This window comes from Malaclemys terrapin, chromosome 13 (genome assembly GCF_027887155.1).
Source record: "Malaclemys terrapin pileata isolate rMalTer1 chromosome 13, rMalTer1.hap1, whole genome shotgun sequence".
Lineage (NCBI taxonomy): Eukaryota > Metazoa > Chordata > Testudines > Emydidae > Malaclemys > Malaclemys terrapin.
The window spans coordinates 31,984,263-32,007,890 of record NC_071517.1 but is presented as its reverse complement, the minus strand read 5'-3'; the positions used below and the strand labels follow the sequence as shown (position 1 = coordinate 32,007,890).

Below are 23,628 nucleotides of genomic sequence, written 5' to 3'. Positions count from 1 at the left end.
TTTGAGAGTCACTGGCATAGAGGTGGTATCTGATGCCTTGAGTGTCCATAAGAACCACTAGGGCCAAGCACTGAGCTTTGGGGGATGTGCTGTGAAAGAGGAAGACAGGAGGAGACTGACCCAACAGAACAGACACAGAGAGTGATTAGCGAGGCAGGAGGAGAACTGGGAGAGGAGGGAGCTGTGAAAGGCGAAGATTTAATGGAGATAGGAGTGGTCAGGTCGCCGACAGCAATTCCAGGCCCCAGGGCAGAACAGTCATTGGGCCCCCACGCACACACAAGCTGCGCCCATGCGGACACACTCCACTTGACATTTGGCAGTGCTGCCGGGTGCGCTGTTGGGCTTGCTCTTCCAGCATGGCCAGGGCCACATGCCCATCTGGTAGTGTTGCCAATTGTCTAATGGCGCAAACCCAAAGACCCTTGCCATGCTCCCTGTCCCGCCCCTTCTCTGAGACCCTGCCCCCTGCCCACTACATCCCCCCGTCACTCGCTCTCCCCCACCCTCACTCACTTTCACCAGGCAGGGGCAGGGGATTGAGGTCCAGAAAGAGGTGTAGGGTACAGGCTCTGGGAGGGAGTTTGGGTGTGGGACGGGGTGCAGGGTCTGGGCTCTGGGCTGGGGCAGGGGGTTGGGGTGCAGGAGGGGTTGCAGGCTCTGGGAGGGAGTTTGGGTGCAGGAGGGGTGCAGGGTGTGGGCTCTGGGAGGGAGTTTGGGTGCGGGGTGCTGGCTCTGGGCTGGGGCAGGGGGCTAGGGTACAGCTGGTCAAGGGTTCAGTGCTTTCCTCGGGCAGCTCCCAAAAGTGACTGGCACACCCCTCTGGCAGCAGCTGCTTGGCATGGGGGCTGGGGGCACTGGGGGGGCCAGCGGCCTTGATGGGGAGCTCAGAGCTCAGGCAGGGGCTTGGGAAGAGAGGCAGAGGGCAGAGGGGTGGTTCACACAGTGCCTATGAGGAAGGTTCTTCTCCTCCCCATCTCCCACCTCAGTCTGTGTGCTGTTGCTGTTGGGTGGCCTCTGAGCACATCTACTGGATCAGGCCCCACGGGTGAGCTAGATGCTCCTCCCCTCAGTTTATGTGTTGCCGAGGTCACAGGTGGGAGATAGGTGCCCAAAGTCTAGAGTGAGGCAGCAGTGCACTCTTCGTGCCCAGAGGCAGAAGCTTAGACAGTGTGAGAACTTACACAGAGATTTATGTCCTGAGTGAATTTAGGTGCCTACAGGGGTAGGTGTCAGCCCAGTGGGGGGTTGTGGATCATGGTGCCTAAAACCGGGATTGTGGCTGGAGTTTAGGTGCCTAAGGCTCTTTGTAGATCGGAGCCATAATGCGATTCTGAGATAAAAGCTGAGGAAGGTTGTGGAATCTCCATCATGAGAGCAGGTTAGACGAACACCCACAGAGCCGGTGCAGCCACTAGGCGAACTAGGCAAGTGGTTGGGGACGCCCGGGGCTGTCCTCAGGCATAGGCAGCTGGGTAGGGTACCTGAAAATTTGGGGCACCACTGGGTCTTAGTGTCCACCCTACTGGTTTTCCTATCCCTGTTCTGACCCTTCCTGTAGGTATGTCTTCCTGGAAAGGGGATCTAGTAGTTAAAAGAGAAACAGTCTCCAGCCTGCCAGACCTATTAGCACAACACTGAAACTGTTAAAGAGCCATTCAAGGGGTAATGAAGCCATTTAACAGGCCTTTGCCAACCCACAGGTATCTACTGTCAGTTTCTGAATGTACTGATGAAAACAGTTGTGCATGACTATCACAGGATACCGTCAATACCACATTGAGTAACCGAGACCGCCGACCAGGGAAATAACCCACTTCCTTCCCTGACAGACCCAGGGATGCACCCCACCCATGTACTTATCCGCTACACCGATACTGACTTGGACTCCTTATTCATTCCATGGGTGGCATACCCGAGCCCACCTATCCACTGACACTTTAAAAACCCTTGCACCCCAATATGGGTCTATGCAGGTTATGCGATATGTATGTATCTTTTCATCCTTGCAAATGATACCTGTAACCCCGCATAACCCAAGCCTGACCCCAGATGTACAGTACCTTGCCTCTTAACTCGTGTATATTTCATTTTAAACATTCACTTTAATAAAAAATTTAAATTTACTCAGAACATGTCAGTCTACAGGACCTTAGTTTAAAATTTGCTTTAAAAATATTTCATTAGTGAGTTGGTGAAGATTATAAAATCACATCTCTAAAAAATTCTTGCATAGATTTTTAGATGCACAATCATCTTTAGCCTTAAATGCTTGGATCTTCAGGCATATGTTTTTTTAAATAAATTCTTCAAAAGACCACCCTTATCTAAAATACACATTTTAATTACTATAGTAAAAAAACGTACTTCCAAAGTCCTCCTGTCCTTTCTGTCCATCCATTTCTCCCTTCACCCCTGCTTCCCCCCCCCTCCCCCATTGAAGGAAGCAACAGCCCTTTGCTTCCAGATAGCTGGACAGAGTTTCCCTTTCTTTACTTCTGACTATCTGATGAACTAGTTTTAAGAGAACCCTCCAGCAAAATCAGAACCTTAGTAAGATATAAAATCCTTTGTTATGCCTAAAATCTTTGGAAACATATTTTTTAAAGTTGGTGGAATTTCATAAACATGTGTATTGTTACGGAGATCACACACAATAAATTAGTGTTCCCTTTTTCTAAAAGCAATGAACATTGTTATGAACACACTAAACCTCTGTGACTGATTAATTTAAAATAATGTCTGTTTCAGTGAGTTAAATATGTAGTAATCTGGAATGATTACTTTATGAAGGCTTAAGAATACATTTAAAATATAAAATGAGCTTAGAAATACTGATTAAGAAAATGTAAAACAGAGAAGAGCTGCATCATGTATTCCATAATATTTAATGTTGTATTCAGTAAAACAGCTGACTCACCCTTACTACAAAGTTTTTGCAAATAAATGTCTGACAAACTTCAGGGCATATCAAAAAACCTGTGACTGACATTCTTTATTCCCAAGTTTAGTGCTTTTAATTAGGTACCTTCTGCATGTCCATTCTGCGTGAGGGAGAGGGTACGGGGGTCTCTGCGAGGAACTGTGACTCTCTGCCACCGTGAGGCGGGCCGGGCATCTTGTTGTTCTTTCTGCCTTGTCCCCCCGCCCCCGCCCCCACCGGGCTGCAAGCTCAGGCTGCCGTTGGGCATAGGGGAACCAATTTAATAATACTGCATAGGGCTTGCGGGGGCGGTGAGCCCCAGCCATGGAGGAGCCGATGCAGCGTAGGGTGGCAGGCGCCCTGCAAAGGCAGTGGCGCTGCTAGCGGGGAGCAGCTGTGCCCCCCGCCCCTCCTGCCCAGGCTGTGGCCTGGTGCCCCCCTGGGGGGCACCTGCAGACTGCAGCAGATATATGCGGGCAGAGGCCCCCATGTACCCCCCCAACTCCCCCCTCGCCACGCTCAGGCTCTGCGGCTCCCGGGCATGTGAGGTGCGGGGCCCTGAGACTGCTCTGGGAGGGGGAAGGGTGTCGGTGGTTCACACTCCCAGGAGCCACAGAGCCTGAGCGCGGTGAGGGAGGAGCCGGGGGAGTGGTGCACGGGGGCCTCTGCCCACATGCATCTGCTGCAGGAGCCCCCAGAAGGCAGCTCCTCGCTGCTGCAGCGGACCAAGCCCGGGAAAGCCAGTGAGTGGACTCGGGGCGGGGGTCTCCAGGGTGGGGTGGGGAGGGCTTGCGGGGGGGGCTGTTCACCCTCCAGGGGAGTTCAGGGGGCGAGGAGGGGGGCACGGCTGGTTCCTGGGGTCTATAAAGGCTCATTGGGATTTGCCCCTCAATGAACCGATGTTACGGGGCGGGGGGGCACAAAGTGGAAGTTTTGCCTAGGGTGCAAAATATCCTTGCACCGGCCCTGAACACCCACCAGAGATCGTCTAGATAATACTTAGTCCTGCCATGAGGGCAGGAGACTGGCCTAATTGGCCTCTCGAGGTCCTTTCCAGTTCTATGAGTCTATGATTAGTGAGGGTTACAGTGGGGGGGACGTACTTGTAATTTAAGGTTAAAGCACATTACAGGGATCTTGTAATTATCCCCAAACCAAGTGTTATAAACTCAGGAAATACAAAACTAAGGTTAAATTTAGAAGAAATCCAAACATGCCATGGTGTAGAAATGCAGCTAAGGAAGCTATGCACCCTTAACTCTGCTCTGCAGTAACTTTACGAGGGGAAAATTGAAAAAAAAAACAAAAAAAACAACAGCGTGCCGTTAAAAATCAGTTTAAATTAATATAGATCCCCCACACACACTGCTCTGCACTGACCAGACCGGTTATTGTGCAGAGTCGCTGCAGGGTGGAGCTGAGGCTGTGGGTGCGAGTGGTCACTGAGGGTGAAATCCTGCCCCTTCTCACATTACATGGGCATGGAAGGGCCAGAACACAGGGGGTTCCCAGGTGAGGGATCCTGGACAAGTTTCTGTGGGTTTGTCTACACTAAAAAAAAAAAAAAAAAAAAAGCCCTGTGGCAGTTGGTCTCAGAGCCAGGCTTGTGGGGCTCACGCAGTACAGACATTCCCACTCAGGCTGGAACCTGGGCTCTGACACCCAGTGAGGAGGGAAGGGGGATGTCTCACAGCAGGAATGGCTACACTGCTAGATTTAGCCCTGTAGCGCGAGCTCCAGTCAGCTGACCCAGACTCTGAGACTTGCAGCCATGGGTGTGTTTTTGCACTGTGCACGTACCCACAGTCTCCAGCAATGAGACTGACCAAGCTGGGCTGGTGTATTCAGGGCCCTGGGCTCAAGGTGCCATTTCTGTAATTCCCATGGGGTTTATTAGATCAAATGATCCCTTCCCCTTCAGAGCCTCTTTGTGTCAGCGTGAGCAGCCCCTGAGCTCACTGCTTGGGCTCTGGTGCTGATATGGAGATGTTCTCCACCACTCATTCAAACAGGCTGTAACTCCACCTCCTAAAATTGAGCTCAAGGTGTTAAACTGTGACTCCACTGGCAGTAAATGGGACTTTTAATTGAGTTAAGTTGGTTTGGCTGAGCTGACTCGACTGACATGACATGAAATCTTCAACCCATCAGATCCCATTGGTCCCAGACACTGACCTTTCTGTCTCTCCATCTCAGATCGCAGAGTCTCTAGAGGGAGAAAAGGGTGAGACATGAGATTCCCCCTGTCGTGTTTATAACGGTAACCGCACAGCTAACATAACTGTTCTGGACACTGACCTTTCTGTCTCTCCATCTCAGATCGCAGAGTCTCTAGAGGGAGAAAAGAGTGAGAGGTGAGACTTCTCCCTGTCATGTTTATGGAGATAGAGCTATTATTGTAACTGGCCCAGACACTGACCTTTCTCTCTCTCCCATTCAGACAGCAGGGTCTCTAGAGAGAGAACAGGGTGAGAGGTGATTCATCAATTCACAGATTCCAAGGCCAGAAGGGACCATTGTGATCACCTAGTCTGACCCCTGCATAACACAAGCCAGGGGACTTCCCCACAATAATTCCTACAGCAGATCGTTTAGAAAAACATCCAATATTGATTAAAAATTGCCAGTGCTGGCGAATCCACCATGACCCTTGGCATGGGCAGTGGGTATAATAGGCTAGGGGAGGCTCAGCCTCCCCTGCCACTGACACGGCCACCGGACCCCCGTTTGTGGGGTTTTTGGGGGAAGTTTTTGATTTATTATGGACTGGAGATTACTGAGGAACCCAGGAAGATGAGTAGCACATACTACCTCCTCAGCTGCCCTGGAACCTGCATGGGGCAGACCTGAGAGATGGTTTCCCACAGGCAGCTTGTGGTCTGGGGAGGGGAGGCATAGCACAACTGCAGCTGACCCGGGGCAGCTCCTGGCAGGTGGGAGGGGAGGGCTCGGGGCTTCAGCCGGCCTGGGGCTCCTCCAGCCGAGGGAGGGGGTGCTTGGGGCTCCTCCAGGTGTGGGGGAGGGACAGGGGGTCTCGGGGCTCTGGCTGCGGGGGGGGGGAGGGCACGGGTGAAAGAGGCAGAGCTGGGGCTAGCTTCCCCAAAGGGGGGCTCCACCCGCCACCCATGACCCTCGGTAAATTGTTCCAATGATTAATTAATAATGGCTGGCAAGATTTCACCCTTTTGTGTTTATGGGGATAACTCTACTGTCAGCTAATGTGATGGGCCCAGACACTGACCTTTCTCGCTCTCCTTATCCGATCGCAGAGTTTCTAGAGGGAGAAAAGGGCGAGAGGTGAGATTTCACCATCATGTTTAAGGCGCAGTTCCCGCTATTCATGTAATTGTGTTGTAACTATGAAAGCGAGGCAGACAGACTGACAAACAGGACACACAGGTGTTTCAAACTGAGCCATGCGGATCCCCAGGGAACAGTTCAGACTCACACATTTGCTCAGGATCCCAGAGTGAGATCTGAAGGGCTGAAAGCACTTGACAATTCTTGGTTCAAACATGATCATAATTTCTTCAGCTCCCTCTTCACCCTCCGTCTGGCTCCCACTGCCTGAAACTCCTCTGAACACTGAATCAAAGCCCCTTAATCACTGTCTCTATACTTTTGGTTTGGTTTTTAAATCTCTGTCTGTCTCTCACCATGTTCCCCTCACCCCCTCTCATTACATCACCTTTTGCTCTGCGTTGCCTCCAGAAGCAGTAATTGGCCAGGGCAGTGAGACCAGCCAGGAGAGGCAGGATCAGACCCAGAGCCACTGTCCAGGGATTGTCTCGTGGGAAAAACAGCTCTGCAAGAGAAAGTGCCAATCACTTGGGAGCAAACACTTGCAGAATGAAGGCAAGACACTGCGACAGTGGTGACACTGGGACTAGTTAAAAGACTCTCACAGGGAAATACACAGAGAGATGTGGCTGCTCTGTGCTTTATTACTAAGCCAATGGATGACCAAGCTTTAGCCTGGTTACTGAACATGGTTAATTAATGGGAGGGGGCATGCTGGGGATAGGGAGGGGGTAGGGTGCAGCTCCATTATGCTACACCTATCCCCCACTGGCATATGCTCAAGAAGTCCCTAGGTTGCTCTAAGTGATCCCAAGGCTACAGACTGGGGTTCAGCTTCATGGGAGAGTCTGGCCCAAAACATGTTAATGCAGGTGTGACAGTCGGTGCCCCCCATAAAGCTTTATGGAAATATGCTTATGTATCTGTATATATAACATAACTAGAATGTGTTTTATGCAACATATGCCATGTAACATATCTCTGTAAAGGTTATGCTGTATTGAATCTATTAATCCTATTTGTATGCATGTATCATTTTTGTATTCGAAGTTATGAATATTGGCTGCATACTTGTTTTATTCTAAGTAGGCTGTAGTGAAGCAGTTGGTCAGCTTCCTGAGAAAAGACTATTCTCAGTAAGTACCCAATCAAGAAACACTTAAGCCAACAATGAACTTGGAGACACCAATCCACATCTGGGCCTTCCTAGGAATGTGGCTTGGCTGGTAAGGAACTCAGTCATGTATGGACATGTGACTTGCCCAGGTGACTCCAAAACTCCATTTTGTAGCTGGACTTTGCATAGGAGAGAGGAGGGGGTCTCCACCCACAAGAGAAAGTCTATTTAAGCCTGTGGGAGACCCCTCCATTTTGTCTTCAGCTGGCTAAAGAGGGAGCCTCTCCACCCCCAAAGATACCTGAAAGAAACTGGAACAAAGGACAGTAACTACAGGGGGTGTGAATGATTGCTGGACCAGACTAAAAGAAGATTAGTCTGTAAAACAGAGCATTCTGGAACTGGTGAGGATCTTATCTGTATTCAGTTTTTTACTGTATTAGACATAGACTGGCGTGTTTTATTTTATTTTGCTTGGTAACTCACTTTGTTCTGTCTGTTACTACTTGAAATCACTTAAATCCTACTTCTGTATTTAATAAAATCACTTTTTACTTATTAATTAACCCACATTAATTATGTGTTAATACCTGGGTGGGCAAACAGCTGTGCATACCTCTCTATCAGTGTTATAGAGGGAGAACAATTTATGAGTTTATGAGTACCCTGTATAAGCTTTATACAGGGTAAAACGGATTTATTTGGATTTAGATCCCATTGGGAGTTGGGCATCTGAGTGTTAAAGACAAGAACACTTCTGTGAGCTGTTTTCAGGTTAAGCCTACAGCTATTAGGGAATGTGATTCAGACCTGGGTTTGGGTTTGCAGCAGACTAGCAGGTCTGGCTCAAACCAGGCAGGGCAGTGAAGTCCTAAGCTGCCAGGGCAGGAAAGCAGGAGCAGAAGTAGACTTGGCACATCAGTTGGCAGCCCCAAGGGGGTTTCTGTGATTCAACCCGTCACAGCAGGATTTTAATAAAAACAAAACTGGAGCCTATAGATTCAGAGTAAAAATTCCTCCAGAGTCGTCTTCCCTGGGCCTTGGAGCAATGGTTGACTAGAGGGCCCTTTGTTAAGTGGTTAGTGGTGTATATTGAAAACTGCGTAAAAATTACAAGCTGACACTTGAAATCCTGAGGGGATTCCTGGTCCTGCTTGCAGGCTAAAGGGCTCTTTTGGGAGTGTGCATCTGGGTCCTCTGCAGTCAGTCGGCAAAGAGCCAGCCTAGAGCAGAGTGGATTTGGTTCTGCCTCTCTGCCTTAGGGAGCAGCCTGCTTTGTCTCTCTCTGTATTTGGCTGTGGCATGTTAGAGTTCTGGGTTCTTAGAAATAAAGCTGTGCTACATTGCAGCCTTTCTGGAAGAGAGTTTATGTGTGGTTTCAACTCTCTCTCTGTGTGCTGTGAACATAACAATTAAGTAATACTGGGCATATCATGGACTAGCCATCAATGCAGCACTATGAGACCTCAGATGAATAGTGCTTTACAAATACAACTGTCTTACTATTACAGTGATGAAATATTCATTCAGTACTAATCAAGTTATTTGGTAGATAATAATACATAAAATCGCAACCTTTTTTTCTAAAAATTAAGATGCTCCTAGGTAAGATTTTGTTTCAGCCAATTTTGGGCCTCAACTTTTGTTCTGGTAGTTTCAGATGTATTCTAAGTAGCAATGCTCAGACCATATCCAGGGCTCTCTTCTGCTGTTTAGGAAAAATAACTTAATTAGTCAGATTTTCATAAATACTCAGCACCCAGCAGCTCTCACTGAGAACAAAGGAGAATTCCCTCCTCCACGCCCACTGAGAACTGTGATGGTCACAGCACACAGAGAGCAGTTAGACACAAACATAAATACTCCTGTTGGAAGGTTGCAGCGTAACACAACTTTATGTCTTAGAATCCAGAACCTTAACACACAAGAAACCTTAAAACAGGAGAGGGGGGCTGTTCCCTAAGGCAGTGGGCACAACTCACCCCATCTTGCTTTATGTCAGCTCGTCTATAGGCACAGAGAGTACACGGCAGGCTGGGGTGTAAATCCACCTCACACTAGCCTGCTGTGCCTTAACTGGCTGTGTGCATCCTGCTGCACTGCACTAAAAGTTCCCTGGTGCACTTTGATCTGTTCCTGTTTCAAAGTGGGGCAGATCAAAGCGCACTATGGAATCGTTAGTGCATGTGGCAAGGTCCACACAGGCAGTTAGTGTGCGCCAGGTTAGTGAGAGGCAGATTTACACCCCAGCCTGCCATGACCTGTAGACAAGCCCTGATTCTGCTCATACGCTTTGCTACAGAGCCCTCTAGCCTGCAAACAGGACTGGGAAACCCCCCCTCCCTTAAAGTGACAGCTTGCAATTCTAACACAGTCCTCAGTACAGCACAAGAACAAAGGAGAATTCCCTCCCCCTCCCATACTGAAAAGAAGGATGATTGCTGGGTACTGAGCTGTTATGAAAATCTGGCCAATGGTGCCCCAGCCTTAAAAGTGCTAAACACCCTCAGCTCCTACTGGAGTTAAAGGGTACGTCTACACTGCAATTAGCACCCACAGCTGGCCCATGCCAATTGACTCAGACTCAGGGGGCTCGGGCAAAAGGACTGTTTAATTGCAGTGTAGATCTTCAGGCTCAGACTGAAGCCAAGCTCTGGGAATCTCCCACTTCCCAGGGTCCTAGGCAGGGCCATCCTTACCCATACGCAAAGCACGCAGCTGCGTAGAGCACCAGGAAATTCGTGCACTACATTTCCTGGTGCCCTGCGCAGCTGCATGCTGCTCCAGCCCCTGCTCCAGCTCTTCCCCAGGCCCCCGCCTCTTCCCACCCCTGCTCTGCCCCAGCCCTGCCCCGCCGTGCCCCCACTCTCCTGAAGTTTGCAGCCAGGCCTGACCTTGCACTCACTGGTAAGTGGAGCAACCCGGCACCAGCCGCGCCGCCAGCTAGTGCTGGGAGGCAGTTCCCCCGTCCCCCAAGCCTGGGAGCCAGGGGAGCAGAGCAGCCTGGAGCCCCAGGCCTCCACAGGTGTGAGTGGGGGCAGCTGGCCCCAGGCCTCTGCGGGGGGTCTGTGTGGGGCCCCAGGCCTCCGCGGGGGACTGGCCACTTCCTGCGGGAAGTGGAGTGACCCGGCCCCAGCCTGCTCTGCTCCCCTGGCTCCCACGCTTGGGGGGAGGGGGAACCACCCCCCAGCACTTGCCGGCGGTGCTGCTGGGAGCCAGGGGAGCAGGGCAGGCTGGGGATGGGTCTCCATATCCCGCAGGAAGTGGCCAGCCCCCACCCCCCACAGAGGCCTGGGGCCAGCTACCCCCCTCCCGTGGAGGCCTGGGGCAGGGCCCCAAACAGGCCCCCCACAGAGGCCTGGGGCCAGCCCCCCGATGGAGGCCTGGGGCCCCACACAGCTCCCCCATGGGGGGGCTGCATAAGCCACCAAAATAGCTAAGGACAGTCCTGGTCTTAGAGCCCGGTCTCCAGCTCAACCTGAACATCTACACTGCCATTTAACAGCCCCTTAGTCCGAGCCCCTTAGCCTGAGCCAGCTGGCACAGGGCACCAGCAGGTGTTTAACTGCAGTGTAGACATATCCAAAGAGAACTGAGGTTGCTCAGGACTTTCCAAGACATGCTCAGCACCTTGAAGGTTCAGGCCAATGAACAGGAGACACAATGATAAATACTCTCCGCCCGTCTGCAGCATCTCAGTCTATCCATGTGTGGCACAGATGGGCACTGACCTGCTATGGAAATCACTGACTCTCTCTCCTGGTTGAGTCGCGGGTTCCTGACACAGCAGGACACTTTCTGGTTGGACTCTTCTGTTAGAACAATGACAATCTCTGTTTGAAACAGGCCATTGGCCTCTGGGGTTATTTCCTCAGAGGCTGATGGTAAGAGCTGCCCCTGGTGATCTCTCCACTGAGTCTTGGGCTCTGGGTACCATCCGGATGATTGACACACAACCCGGATTCCTCTGTCCTGATGTCCCTCCACAGAGATGGCAGGAGCAGAGCCCAAATCTACAGAAGAAATAAATGAACTTGTGATAATCCTGCAGTGCCCAGTAATGAGCCAAAAGATTTATTACGTGGTTATTAAAAGCCATTTCCTATTAAACTAATAATAGAGTGTGGGTAGGTAGGTGTTTGTACTGTTTGGCCTTGCCTATGAAGGCTCTAAATGTGATTTTCAATCCCTTTCTCTATATTGTGTAATAACAGAGCTAATTTAGACTTAATTAAAAGTCTAATTATATGTTGTAGAGTAGAAATCACTGATACCTGAGTCTAAGCATTATACCTACTTTGGGTTAGGGGTTCTAATGCAAGAAGATTAACCAGTATGCATCAGCAGTGAGGTTTCCCTACTAACACCTGAAATCATTGAGAACTGGGGGGGATGATACCAAACACCTCTGTGTTCTTGGGGAACCAGGGTGCAGTATCCAGCCTGACTCATGAAAGACATCCCCTCCCTCCCCCAGCCTCTGCTTAAGCCAAAACCCATCAGAGGAAAAAACTTGCAGAGAACAGTGAAGGGCATTGGGAGACACACCTAGACCCCTCCTGACAAGGGTGACAAGATTAAGACATCTCAATTTGCATACAGAATGGAGAACAGAGAACCACACTGAATTCTGGGATCAAAAAAAAAAAAAAAGCAGGGAAGCACTGCATCATGGGAATCTCTGCTCCAGATGCTAATGAACCTATGTCTGCACACACCCAGCTCAGCAATTATCAGACCAATTCTAGTAATGAATCCTTAATTGATATCCAAATACTGAAGCAGCCTAGTTGCATTGTGAGCTCCCTGGAAGAAAACACCACCCATAGCCAAGAGTGATCAGCTCCTATTGTCTAGTCTAAAGAAAACCCTTGAGTAACAATTGTAATTTCTCTACAAAAATCCCTACTCACCCTCTAGTCAGGGTTCTGATGCTTAGATCCAAACTATGCATCAGTTCCACTGGAACTCCATCTTCTCCTGACTGATCGTGCTGGGGGCTCTGCCTGTCTCCAGCATTCAGGACCCTCAGCTACTACCATCATCTGGGAACCCCGACCAGTTCAAGCCTCATGGAGTGGGTGACCAGTATCAGGGGGTAGCCGTGTTAGTCTGTATCTACAGAAACAACAAGGAGTCTGGTGGCACCTTAAAGACTAAACAGATTTATTTGGGCATAAGCTTTCGTGAGTAAAAACCTCACTTCTTCGGATGCATAGAGTGAAAGCTACAGATGCAGGCATTATATACTGACACATGGAGAGCAGGGAGTTACTTCACAAGTGGAGAACCAGTGTTGACAAGGCCAATTCAATCAGGGTGGATGTAGTCCACTCCCAATAATAGATGAGGAGGTGTCAATTCCAGGAGAGGAAAAGCTGCTTCTGTAGTGAGCCAGCCACTCCCAATCCCTATTCAAGCCCAGATTAATGGTGTTGAATTTGCAAATTAATTTTAGTTCTGCTGTTTCTCTTTGAAGTCTGTTTCTGAAGTTTTTTTGTTCAATGACAGTGACTTTTAAATCTGTAATAGAATGACCAGGGAGATTGAAGTGTTCACTTACTGGCTTGTGTATGTTACCATTCCTGATGTCCGATTTGTGTCCATTTATTCTTTTGCGGAGGGACTGTCCGGTTTGGCCAATGTACATGGCAGAGGGGCATTGCTGGCACATGATGGCATATATGACATTAGTGTATGTGCAGGTGAATGAGCCCCTGATGGTGTGGCTGATGTGGTTGGGTCCTCTGATGCTGTTGCCAGAGTAGATATGGGGACAGAGTAGGCAACGAGGTTTGCTACAGGGATAGGTTCCTGGGTTGGTGTTTCTGTGGTGTGGTGTGTAGTTGCTGGTGAGTATTTGCTTCAGGTTGGGGGGTTGTCTGTAAGCGAGGACTGGCCTGCCTCCCAAGGTCTGTGAGAGTGAGGGATCATTTTCCAGGATAGGTTGTAGATCGTGGATAATGCGCTGGAGAGGTTTTAGCTGGGGGCTGTATGTGATGGCCAGTGGTGTTCTGTTATTGTCCTTGTTGGGCCTGTCCTGTAGTAGGTGATTTCTGGGTACCCGTCTTGCTCTGTCAATCTGTTTCCTCACTTCCCCAGGTGGGTATTGTAGTTTTACGAATGCTTGATAAAGATCTTGTAGGTGTTTGTCTCTGTCTGAGGGGTTGGAGCAAATTCGGTTGTATCTTAGGGCTTGGCTGTAGACAATGGATCGTATGATGTGTCTTGGATGGAAGCTGGAGGCATGTAGGTACGTATAGCGGTCAGTAGGTTTCCGGTATAGGGTGGTGTTTATGTGACCATCACTTATTTGTACTGTAGTGTCCAGGAAGTGGATCTCTTGTGTGGACTGGTCCAGGCTGAGGTTGATGGTGGGGTGGAAATTGTTGAAGTCCAGGTGGAATTCTTCAAGGGCCTCCTTTCCGTGGGTCCATATGATGAAGATGTCATCAATGTAGCGCAAGTAGAGGAGAGGCACTAGGGGACGAGAGCTGAGGAAGCGTTGTTCTAAGTCAGCCATAAAAATGTTGGCATACTGTGGGGCCATGCGGGTACCCATAGCAGTGCCACTGACTTGAAGGTATAAGTTGTCCCCAAATCTGAAGTGGTTGTGGGTGAGGACAAAGTCACAAAGCTCAGCCACCAGGCTTGCTGTGGCCTCATCAGGGATACTGTTCCTGACAGCTTGTAGTCCATCCTCATGTGGAATATTGGTATAAAGTGCTTCTACATCCATGGTGGCCAGGATGGTGTTTTCAGGAAGAACGTCAATGTAGTCCTGTTGGGTTTCCTCAGGAAACTACAGTGCATTGTGACCCCTAGGTCCTTTTCTGCAGAACTGCTACCTAGCCATTCGGTCCCTAGTCTGTAGCAGTGCATGGGATTCTTCCATCCTAAGTGCAGGACTCTGCACTTGTCCTTGTTGAACCTCATCAGTTTTTTTTTTGGCCCAATCCTCTAATTTGTCTAGGTCCCTCTGTATCCGATCCCTACCCTCTAGTGTATCTACCATGCCTCCTAGTTTAGTGTCATCTGCAAACTTGCGGAGAGTGCAGTCCACACCATCCTCCAGATCATTAATAAAGATATTAAACAAAACCGGCCCCAGGACCGACCCTTGGGGCACTCCGCTTGAAACTGGCTGCCAACTAGACATGGAGCCATTGATCACTACCCATTGAGCCCGACGATCTAGCCAGCTTTCTATCCACCTTACAGTCCATTCATCCAGCCCATACTTCCTTAACTTGGCGGCAAGAATACTGTGGGAGACCGTATCAAAAGCTTTGCTAAAGTCAAGGAATAACACATCCACTGCTTTCCCCTCATCCACAGAGCCAGTTATCTCATCATAGAAGGCAATTAGGTTAGTCAGGCACGACTTCCCCTTCGTGAATCCATGCTGACTGTTCCTGATCACTTTCCTCTCCTCTAAATGTTGATGAAATTCAATGTTGATAAATGCAAAGTAATGCACATTGGAAAACAATCTCAACTATACATACAAAATGATGGAGTCTGAATTAGCTGTTAACACTCAAGAAAGAGATCTTGGAGTCATTATGGATAGTTCTCTGAAAATATCCACTTCATGTGCAGCGGCAGTCAAAAAAGCAAACAGAATGTTGTGAATCATTAAGAAAGGGATAGATAATAAGTCAGAAAATATCATATTGCCTCTATGTAAATCCATTGTACGTGCACATCTTGAATACTGTGTGCAGATCTGGTCACCCCATCCCAAAAAAGATATATTGGAATTGGAAAAGGTACAGAGATGGGCAACTAAAATGATTAGGGGTATGAAACAGGAGGAGAGAATAAAATGACTGGAAATTTTCAGCTAGAAAAGAGATGACTAAGAGGGAATATGATAGAGGTCTATAAAATCTTGACTGGTGTGAAGAAAGTGAATAAGGAAATGTTATTTAATCCTTCACATAACACAAGAATTAGTAGTCACCCAATGAAATTAATAGGCAGCAGGTTTTAAAAAAACAAAAGGAAGTACTTCTTCACACAACATAAGTCAACCCGTGGAACTCTTTGCCAGGGGATGCTGTGAAGACCAAAACTATAACAGGATTAAAAAAAAAACTAAATAAATTCCTGGAGAATAGGTCCACCAGTGACTATTAGCCAGGATGGGGAGGGATGCAACACCATTCTCTGAGTGTCCCTAGCCTGTTGGCCAGAAGCTGGGAATGAGCAACAGGGGATGGATCACTTGATGATTCCCTGTTCTGTTCATTCCATCTGAAGCACCTGGTATTGACCACTGTCGAAAGACAGGATACTGGGCTACATGGCCCATTGGTCTGACCCAGTATGACCATTCTTATGTAAAAATTAATTATAATAAAAAAATGTTTAGTACAGAAACTCCCCAACATAATGACCTCTCAAGATAGCAACGATGTGAGATAACAACCTTGGCAAATAATGCATTTTAAAAATCTTGGCCTATTAGGAAACATATTTATATAAGTTTCCATTCCCAGTCACAAATCTAGCATTCTGGAGCAAAGTCACTAAAATATAGTCCAACAAACAAATGTTTATTTAACGTGCCCCTCACTTTTCCCTCCACCACACCCCACTCACCGGTGTTGTCCTTGGTCAGTGGAGACTCAGAGTTCAGAGGTGCTTTCACGTGAGTACATCTCCCAGGTGGGAGGCAAGAAGGCACCTTGCTCGTTCCTCCAGCAGCTCACTGTTCGCTCTGGCCACTGCTGTTGGTTGTGCCACCGTTCACTCCACCACTCTGTTGCCAATGGCCCTGTGCAGTCACCTTCTGCTGCCACCTGCCACTGTGACCTCTGCGAGTTGGTCTCTTGAGGTTCCACCCAGCTCTCAGTGATTTCAGCTGAGCTCTCGGGGGTGGGGAACCTCACTGCTAGTGCAGTCTGGGCTGTCTCTTCCACAGAAACACTGTCCCCACAGCAGAACTAAGCACTTAGACCTGATTATCAGTGATTTCAGCTGCAGTGGTCACTGAACAGAACAAAAGACTATCTATGGAGCCTAATCAGCTCTGTCTTTAAATAGTGGAGAGGGACAGGTCCCCACCCTCTCTTGATGCCCTCAATCAGCACAGGCTAAGTACAGTTCTACTGCCCTTTACTCATACAATAAGAACAACAACATTTCATCCCCCCACCCCACCCCCCACATTCAAGTGATCTGTAACCCAACCCCAACCAAAATCTATCACTTGGGCAACACAGCTCTGTTTGCTGGATACCTAGGTAGATTAGGTGTGAATGTAAATACAATCTGGTCCTGAAGCCTTTCCCTCCAGCCCCAGCTCATCACTAGCTGTCAGGGAGAGCTCATTTAGACTTTGCTTACAAAACACCATTTGAAATTATTAGGTTGGCCAGCATCATCGAAATGAATGCACTGACATTGTCATAAAAAACAACAGCTGTATAAGGAAGCTAGTCTATGTTCATACTTTTCAAATCTATTATACTTTTTCAGATACATGTATTTTATCATACACTGTATATGCTTTTAAAGTGTGTATTAATCTTTCAATATCAATTCAAATTTCCAAACAGTCACTAAATTGGCATGTAACTAGTTCACAAAACTGGGGGGGTGTTGGGAAAATTCAGGGGGGGTGTAGGGAAATCACTGCAGACAATGCCTCTCAGCACACACTGTGCAGCAGGGACAAAGGGTTGGATCAGAAGAACCACTAGAAGGAGCTGAGCACTGTTTAACTGATGGGCAGGGAGGCCAAACTCTTCCACTACTTTCACTTACAAAGCTAATTAAAAACATTTGTGATCCCCCATAGAGTGTGTGTGTCTGTAGATCTGGACAAGAGGGCTACAGCGAGAGGCCCTCACACAATGACAGCAGCCAAAAACTTGCCAAAAGCCCAGGAAGGACAGAGCAGCCAACTGGGGACGTCACAGGACGGGAGCCAGGAGGACCACTATGCCAGGTAGGACCAGTGGCGTAGCCAGGTTCTAAGTTCAGGGGGAGCAAACATAAAAAAGACGCCCACCCCTTGGCTCCTCCTCCGGCCGCTCCGTGCCCCCCTCTTGGCGCCTCCAGCCACGCTGCGGCCATGCTGTGTCCCCCCTCGGAGGGGCTCGATCTGGGGGGAGGGGGCCGGATGCGGACCGGCCGTGCTGGTTTCCGCTGAGTCCGGCTCGACCTAGGAGCCGGCTCCCCATGGGGAACGGAGTCTGTCCCCATGGCTCGGGTGGGGAGCTTCCAGCTCGTCTCCTCCTGGGCTGGGAGCAAGTGCCGGGCTTGCCGTCCCTCCTCCCCAGCAGGGACTCAGGCAGAGCGGGCTGGCGGCAAGGGCTAGCTGGGGCTGCCGACTCCCCCCGGCGGAGCAGCAGGCACAGCCTTCGGGGAAGAGCCGCACGGCTCCGGTCGCATTCCGGGAACCGGGACCGCCGCCCTGGGGCCCGAGCCGGGCCGGAGCCGCTGGGGCCGGGGCCGAGGGTGCTCAGCCGGCGCCTCTCAGCCAGGGGCGGGGCCGGGACCGGGCCGGCACGCTCAGCCAGAACTGGGACCGGCGCCCCAGGGCCCGAGTGGGGCCGGAGCCGCTGGGGCCGGGGCCGGAGCCGCCGGGGCCGTGGGTGTTCGGCCAGCGCCGCTTGGCCAGGGCCGAGACTGGGCCAGTGCACTTGGCGGAACCGGGGCTGGTGCCCCGGGGCCCAAACCGAGCCGGGCCGGAGCCGCTGGGGCCGGGGCCGGGGCCTCCGTGTTCGGCTGGGGCAAGGGCCAGCACCCCGGGGCCCAAGCCAAGCTGGAGTTGCTGGGCCGGCCGGGGCCGGAGCCGCTTGGCCGGGGCCGGGGCCGGAGGAAGCCGCTCGGCCAGGGCTGGACTGGGCTGCGCCGCGCCTCCCTTGAGCCCTCCTCCTCACGTCCCCCCCGACCCCAGCTTACCTGCTGCTGCCCGCTTGCCCCTGCTTGTTTTCAGACTTCCCGCGAACATCTGATTCGTGGGAAGCAGGGGAGGGGGAGGAGAAGGGGGGCGGAGTGTTCAGGGGAGGGGAGGAGGGGGAAGTGAGCCAGGGGGCCTTTTAGGTGCGGCCTGCCCTGCTCCCTTGTAACCCTAACTAAGGCGCCACTTTTGAAAAATGTGCTGAGGGGAAGCGGCTGCTTCTCCTGCACCCCACTAGCTACGCTACTGGGTTGGACTCCCCTGGAAGTATCCCTATCACCCAGACCTGTATGTGGCTGTGAGTACTGGGGTTTGTGACTCTGTATTGGGAATAAGGAGGGAGGCTGTTAGCTAGTTAAGTGGGGAGGTGGTCGCTCTGTGAGGTTTGTAGACAGCAGCAGAAGAGGGCACCGGAGGGGTTTGTTGGGGAATGTTCATTGGCGCGGAAGACGAGCAGAAGCACCCAAGTCGCACTGCTAGACTGGAACTCTGCCCAGGATCCCTGAAATCTGAGTGTAGACACAGTGACTGGCATCTACGCTTTAATGTTGTGGTACCACTGGGCACGTGGGGCCTCTTGCTGGATCTAAGTGTGTTTTATCCCTCCCCATATCTGCTCACTGTTGTTTTTCTACCTTCATCCCTCTGTAAATACATATTTTCCCATCCTATCTTTGCTCTACTATTCCAATGGGTGTGCGTTGACACTGGAGGTTTTGGAACAGGCAGGGACACCCCTTGCCTGTCAATAGTGTGCGTGTGTGTGTGGGGGGGTGGGTTAGAGTGATGGCATCTGGCTTCAGCAATATTACTGAGCAAGTTCAGTCCATGTCAGCATACTCAGTACAAGCCAGGCTGCAAATCTGGGGGACCATGTGACCTTGTATGCCCTACCACCACCACCTGTGTTCTGGGGAAGGGAGTTACCCTGCTGCGCTCCAGTTCAGGCTGTTCTTGGCCGGAGCTGCTCTGCAGAGCAGACTCCATCTTGGCCACAAGGGTTCTACAGTTACATACTAAAGCCTACAACATACTTGCCAATGCAGAATAACGGTTGCCCAGCAGGGCCTAGTGCCTTTCCAAAATTCAGAGAGCAGCTAAACTTAAACTCCTGAAACCCAAGAGATACAAAATAACGGCACACACCGCCCCAGCCCTGCCACCTGGACTCTGCCTCCTGGGGCTTGCAATAAGCTCTGGGAACGGTTCAGTGAGGGTGGTGCCACAACACATAGGCATGACGGAGACTGTATTATAATTTGGAGTCGCTGTAGTGACTGGGGGAGGGATTAATTCGAGCAGGCTGGCAGAGCTGTCACTGCAATGTGAGGAGATCATGTATGTGTCTCATTTCAGTGCTGAGGTCTGTAAGCTGTGTCAGTAGAAGTGCACAGAGGTGTCTTCTTGCTACGCCCTGGGGATTGTCAGCAGTCTGGTGTTCGCTGCACTTGACCTAAACCTCATGTCCTGGTTACAGAACTAGCTGCACCTGTCCCCTTGCTGGTCTCTCTGACAGCAGCTTCAGGGGTCAGGCCTCCTGCCTTCCCCTGTCCTGGGGGGCAGCGGGGGGAATTCCTCAACTCTCTTATACCAGGCTCTGGGCTACACGACTGTGTATCAACCACTGTTACCCTGTGGGCACCAGGCACAAGCCGAGATCAGTCCCAGCTGGTGCCATCAGCATGGGGAGGATCAGCTATTGTCTGGCCCCAGGTGTGCACAAAAAAGTTATAATAACCACAACATGCCGATATCACCTGACTTTTAGGGGTGTTTGTGCATCTCATTAATTCCTTGCTTTAATGAACTCAATCTTAGCCCACTAACCCTGTCCCAGGTTCCAATGTGTCACAGCAAATTTCAAGACAATCTGAGTATGTTTCTGGATTTTAGAGCCCTTAGAAAAAACTTCTGTTAAACAGTGAGCTAGAATAAACCTTAACCAGAGCAGAGCTACTACCCCACTATAATGAGACACATTAGGTGGCATCTCAGAATGACCCATCTGACTCCACTTATTACCCTGTTGAAGACATCAAAGTATCAGAACAAGTTACTGACCTGCCACCTGTAGTTCCAATAAAGCATCTTTGTAAGAGGCACTGGACTCAAAATAACACGTGTACTGCCCATCATCGGAGGGTCGGATATTGCGTATTCTCAGGGAAACTCTCCCACTGGTGATGTCATCTTTCAAGAGTTCAGTTCTGCCTTGATATTCCAGCATCTGCTGTCCATACTGATCCTTCCCATCACGGTACAGGTGCACGACTGCAGAGTCCTGGGATCGTAACCATCCCACCTCCATGTTCTCAGCGCTCATCCTGGGGGAGAGGTGGCAGGGCAGGACAGTCTCCCCACCTAGGGATGCAGTAACTGGACCGTCAGGTCCAGTCACTGTGAACTGTGCTGTGAAATGAGTCAGGGAAAAAAGAAAACTAAATTTGAGAGGAACCAAGACAGACAGGAATATAAGTGCAGCAGGAGGCATATTGCCAACTTTGAAGTGTTCAAAAATCAGGAGACAGCCCCCCCCCCCCCCAAATTATGAGATTGGCTTTAAAATAAAGATATTTTTTAAAAAATCATAAAATTGGTCTCTGCCTTCTGATTTCTGAACCTTTAAAGATGACTTGGGTCACATTTTCATTTTCATCTGCATGAAGATGGACAGAAACGTACTTTAAAACAAAATGAAAACTGAGATTCTCAGCCAATCACAGGCCTCCGGGAGCTGTGGCTTTAAGAAACCCATCAAATAGCATGAGACTTGTGATAAAGTTCTGTGAGCTGGTAACATTGAGGGGACATCTACACTTTGAGCTGAAGGTGTAATTTCCTGTGTGGGGAGACATGCACCTACTAGCTTTGACTGAGCTAGCATGAGAAAGTGTAGCCGTGGTGGTGTGAGAGGGGGGATGGGCTAGCTCCCCAGGTATGATCCTGCCCAGGACCCTAGGTATATATTCAGGGAGGCTGCTCATGCTACGGTGTCTACTATGCCATTTATAGCCCGACAGCTTGCTCAGAGCTAGCGCAGGTACGTCTACCCCATCTGGAGACAGCAAGGAACAACATCTTACATATTAAAGGCTTCGACAGTGCTAACTAATGGCTTCATGGAGAGGGAAGGGGAGGGAGAGCTGGGATGTTGGAGGAGGAAAGGGGGGTCTACATGTGAGGGATGGTGAGGCAGAGGGTGGAGAAGGAGTCAGACTCAGCAGTTTTCTCTCACATTTGCAGTCACTGTAAGCACCAGGGAACTGTCGAGATGCTGGGACATGGACTGTGTCTCAGATTTCTTGCACCAGCCCTGTTAGCAACTACACACTGTAAACCCTTCAAAGCACAACCCCATTATCCCCATTGCACTGTAACAAAATGTACAGGCAGGGGGAGGAGTGCTGAGGAATGACATAGCAACCGTGTGGCCTAGTGGAGAGACCACTGGACTGGGACTATTCCTGGCTCTGCCATTGGCCTGCTCAGTGATCTTGGGCAAGTCTCTTCACTGCTCTGTGCCTCAGTTTCCCCATCTGTAAAATGGGGATAATGAATAAAGTTCCTTGAGCTCTACCGATGAAAAGCACTATATAAAAGGTAGGGCTTTGTGTTATTATCTAGTCACAGTCATGTATCAACTGCAAATCTGAGGACTACAACTGCCTAAATGACCATTAATGTCTACTACAAGGAGTCCTCTTTCTTTTCCAGAAAGTAGGAAAGAGACTGACAAAAATCTTTGCTAATGCAGAGTTAAGGTTCCCAGAGGTATCTCAGATTCTTCCAGAAAACAGTTCAGCAAAACTCAGGGCTCTGAACACCAGCAAATGCAAAGTTAAGGTACAGACCAAAGCAACCTTAACTCTGCCCTCTCTGAGAGATGATCCAATACACCCACCGCACACAGACCCTCACTCTACCTGCACATCACTTAGCAATCAGGGCACATGACAACCGTACCACAGAGTCAAATGCCTTCTCCTTGCTAAGGGGAAACTTGTTCTTAGGGGAGCTGCTCTGAACCTGAGCTACCGACCCTGTTCTACACTGAGCTACTGCCCAGAAACAGCCCCACACTTGTCACATTTTACAAGCCCTTCAGCCCCTTTAATAGCCCCTTCACCCCAGGGCCGGCTCCAGGGTTTTTGCCGCCCCAAGCAGCCCCTCCCCCAAAAGTCGCAATCGCGATCTGCAGCACTTCGATGGCAGGTCCTTCACTCCCAGCAGGAGTGAGGGACCCACCGCCGAAGACACCAGACGTGCCGCCCCTCTCCGGAGTGGCTGCCCCAAGCACCTGGAGCCGGCCCTGTTTCGCCCTCACTCTGCGTCAATGAAGGTTTTTGTCAGTGAATGTGCCAGGTGGCAGGAGGAAACGGGGAGGGGGGGGAGGGGGACACGCTCACACTAGCAGGAAGGGGCAGAGAGGAGGCTGGTGCTAGATTAAAGCAAGGACCATAAGGGAAGTGGAGACACCAAAAGCCAGGGGAGAAATCCAGGCCCCACTGAAGTCAATGGGAGTTTTCACCCAGGAGTTTGGCTGGCAGGAGTCCATTGGACAGCATTAGGAGGAGGGATATTCTGGGTGTGCCCTGAGCTGCGGGGGTGTCCAGTGGGGGTGACCCTGGAAGGAGTGACATGGTCACTTCTCTCTGTATGTACGAGGAGCTGCAGGGCAGCAGAGCTCTGTGTGAGAACAGGCAGCAAACCCAGCGAGGAGGCCGGAGCTCCTACCTGATGCCAGCCTGTGAACCTGTAGAGTGAGGCAGAGAGTGATGTAGCCGGGCAGAGCAGATCTCACTATGGAGCCATGGGAAAATGAGGGAATCTTCCCCGTCATCGTAGCTGGATCTGGGCACAGAAGAAACAAACAAAGTCAGATGTGCAGTGACTGGCACAAGGGTTAGCCCACCCTGGTGTGCAATGCATGGAGTTGGGAAGGGAGTCTCCCCATAGCTCTAGTTTGCACTAGCTCCAATCAGGGTCAAACATCACTGAGGTTAAAATGCCAGCAGTAGCTGGCAGCCCGTTTGTACTAGCATTTGCTCCCTGGAGCCGCACCTGTGCTAAGGTTAATGATTATTCCAGAATAAATCCATATGTGGACACTCTAAAATTTCGGAGCAAGAATGCCTTGTTTGTGTGTTAGCCCACTTCTGCAGTGCATTGGGTAAACAGGAACAATGCACTTGTCTTCTGGAATAAGAGTGTTGGATAAATTTAGCTGTAATGTAGGGTGTGTCTACACTTTCTGTTGACCCACCCAGACTCTGAGACTTACTGCTGCGAGTCTTTTATTGATGTGTGGACGTACCCATAGGGGCCCAAAGAGTCAAAGGTGTTAACATGACCCAGTCACTGTTCAACATTAAA

The 23,628-nt window shown here is 50.2% G+C and overlaps 1 protein-coding gene across 1 annotated transcript in view; it reads right to left on the bottom strand.

The window, feature by feature from the left end:
- Positions 1 to 23,095, bottom strand: part of LOC128848301 (butyrophilin subfamily 1 member A1-like) — a 41,265-nt gene extending 18,170 nt beyond the window's left edge. Inside the window, exons 1-7 of the mRNA XM_054048213.1 lie at positions 22,990 to 23,095; positions 20,317 to 20,664; positions 11,072 to 11,353; positions 6,612 to 6,728; positions 6,165 to 6,197; positions 5,343 to 5,375; positions 5,222 to 5,254 (exon numbers count right to left, since the gene is read on the bottom strand). Coding sequence (XP_053904188.1) covers positions 5,222 to 5,254; positions 5,343 to 5,375; positions 6,165 to 6,197; positions 6,612 to 6,728; positions 11,072 to 11,353; positions 20,317 to 20,664; positions 22,990 to 23,095 — 952 coding nt within the window. The remainder of the gene's footprint in view (positions 1 to 5,221; positions 5,255 to 5,342; positions 5,376 to 6,164; positions 6,198 to 6,611; positions 6,729 to 11,071; positions 11,354 to 20,316; positions 20,665 to 22,989) is intronic.
- Between the last annotated feature and the right edge of the window lie 533 nt (positions 23,096 to 23,628).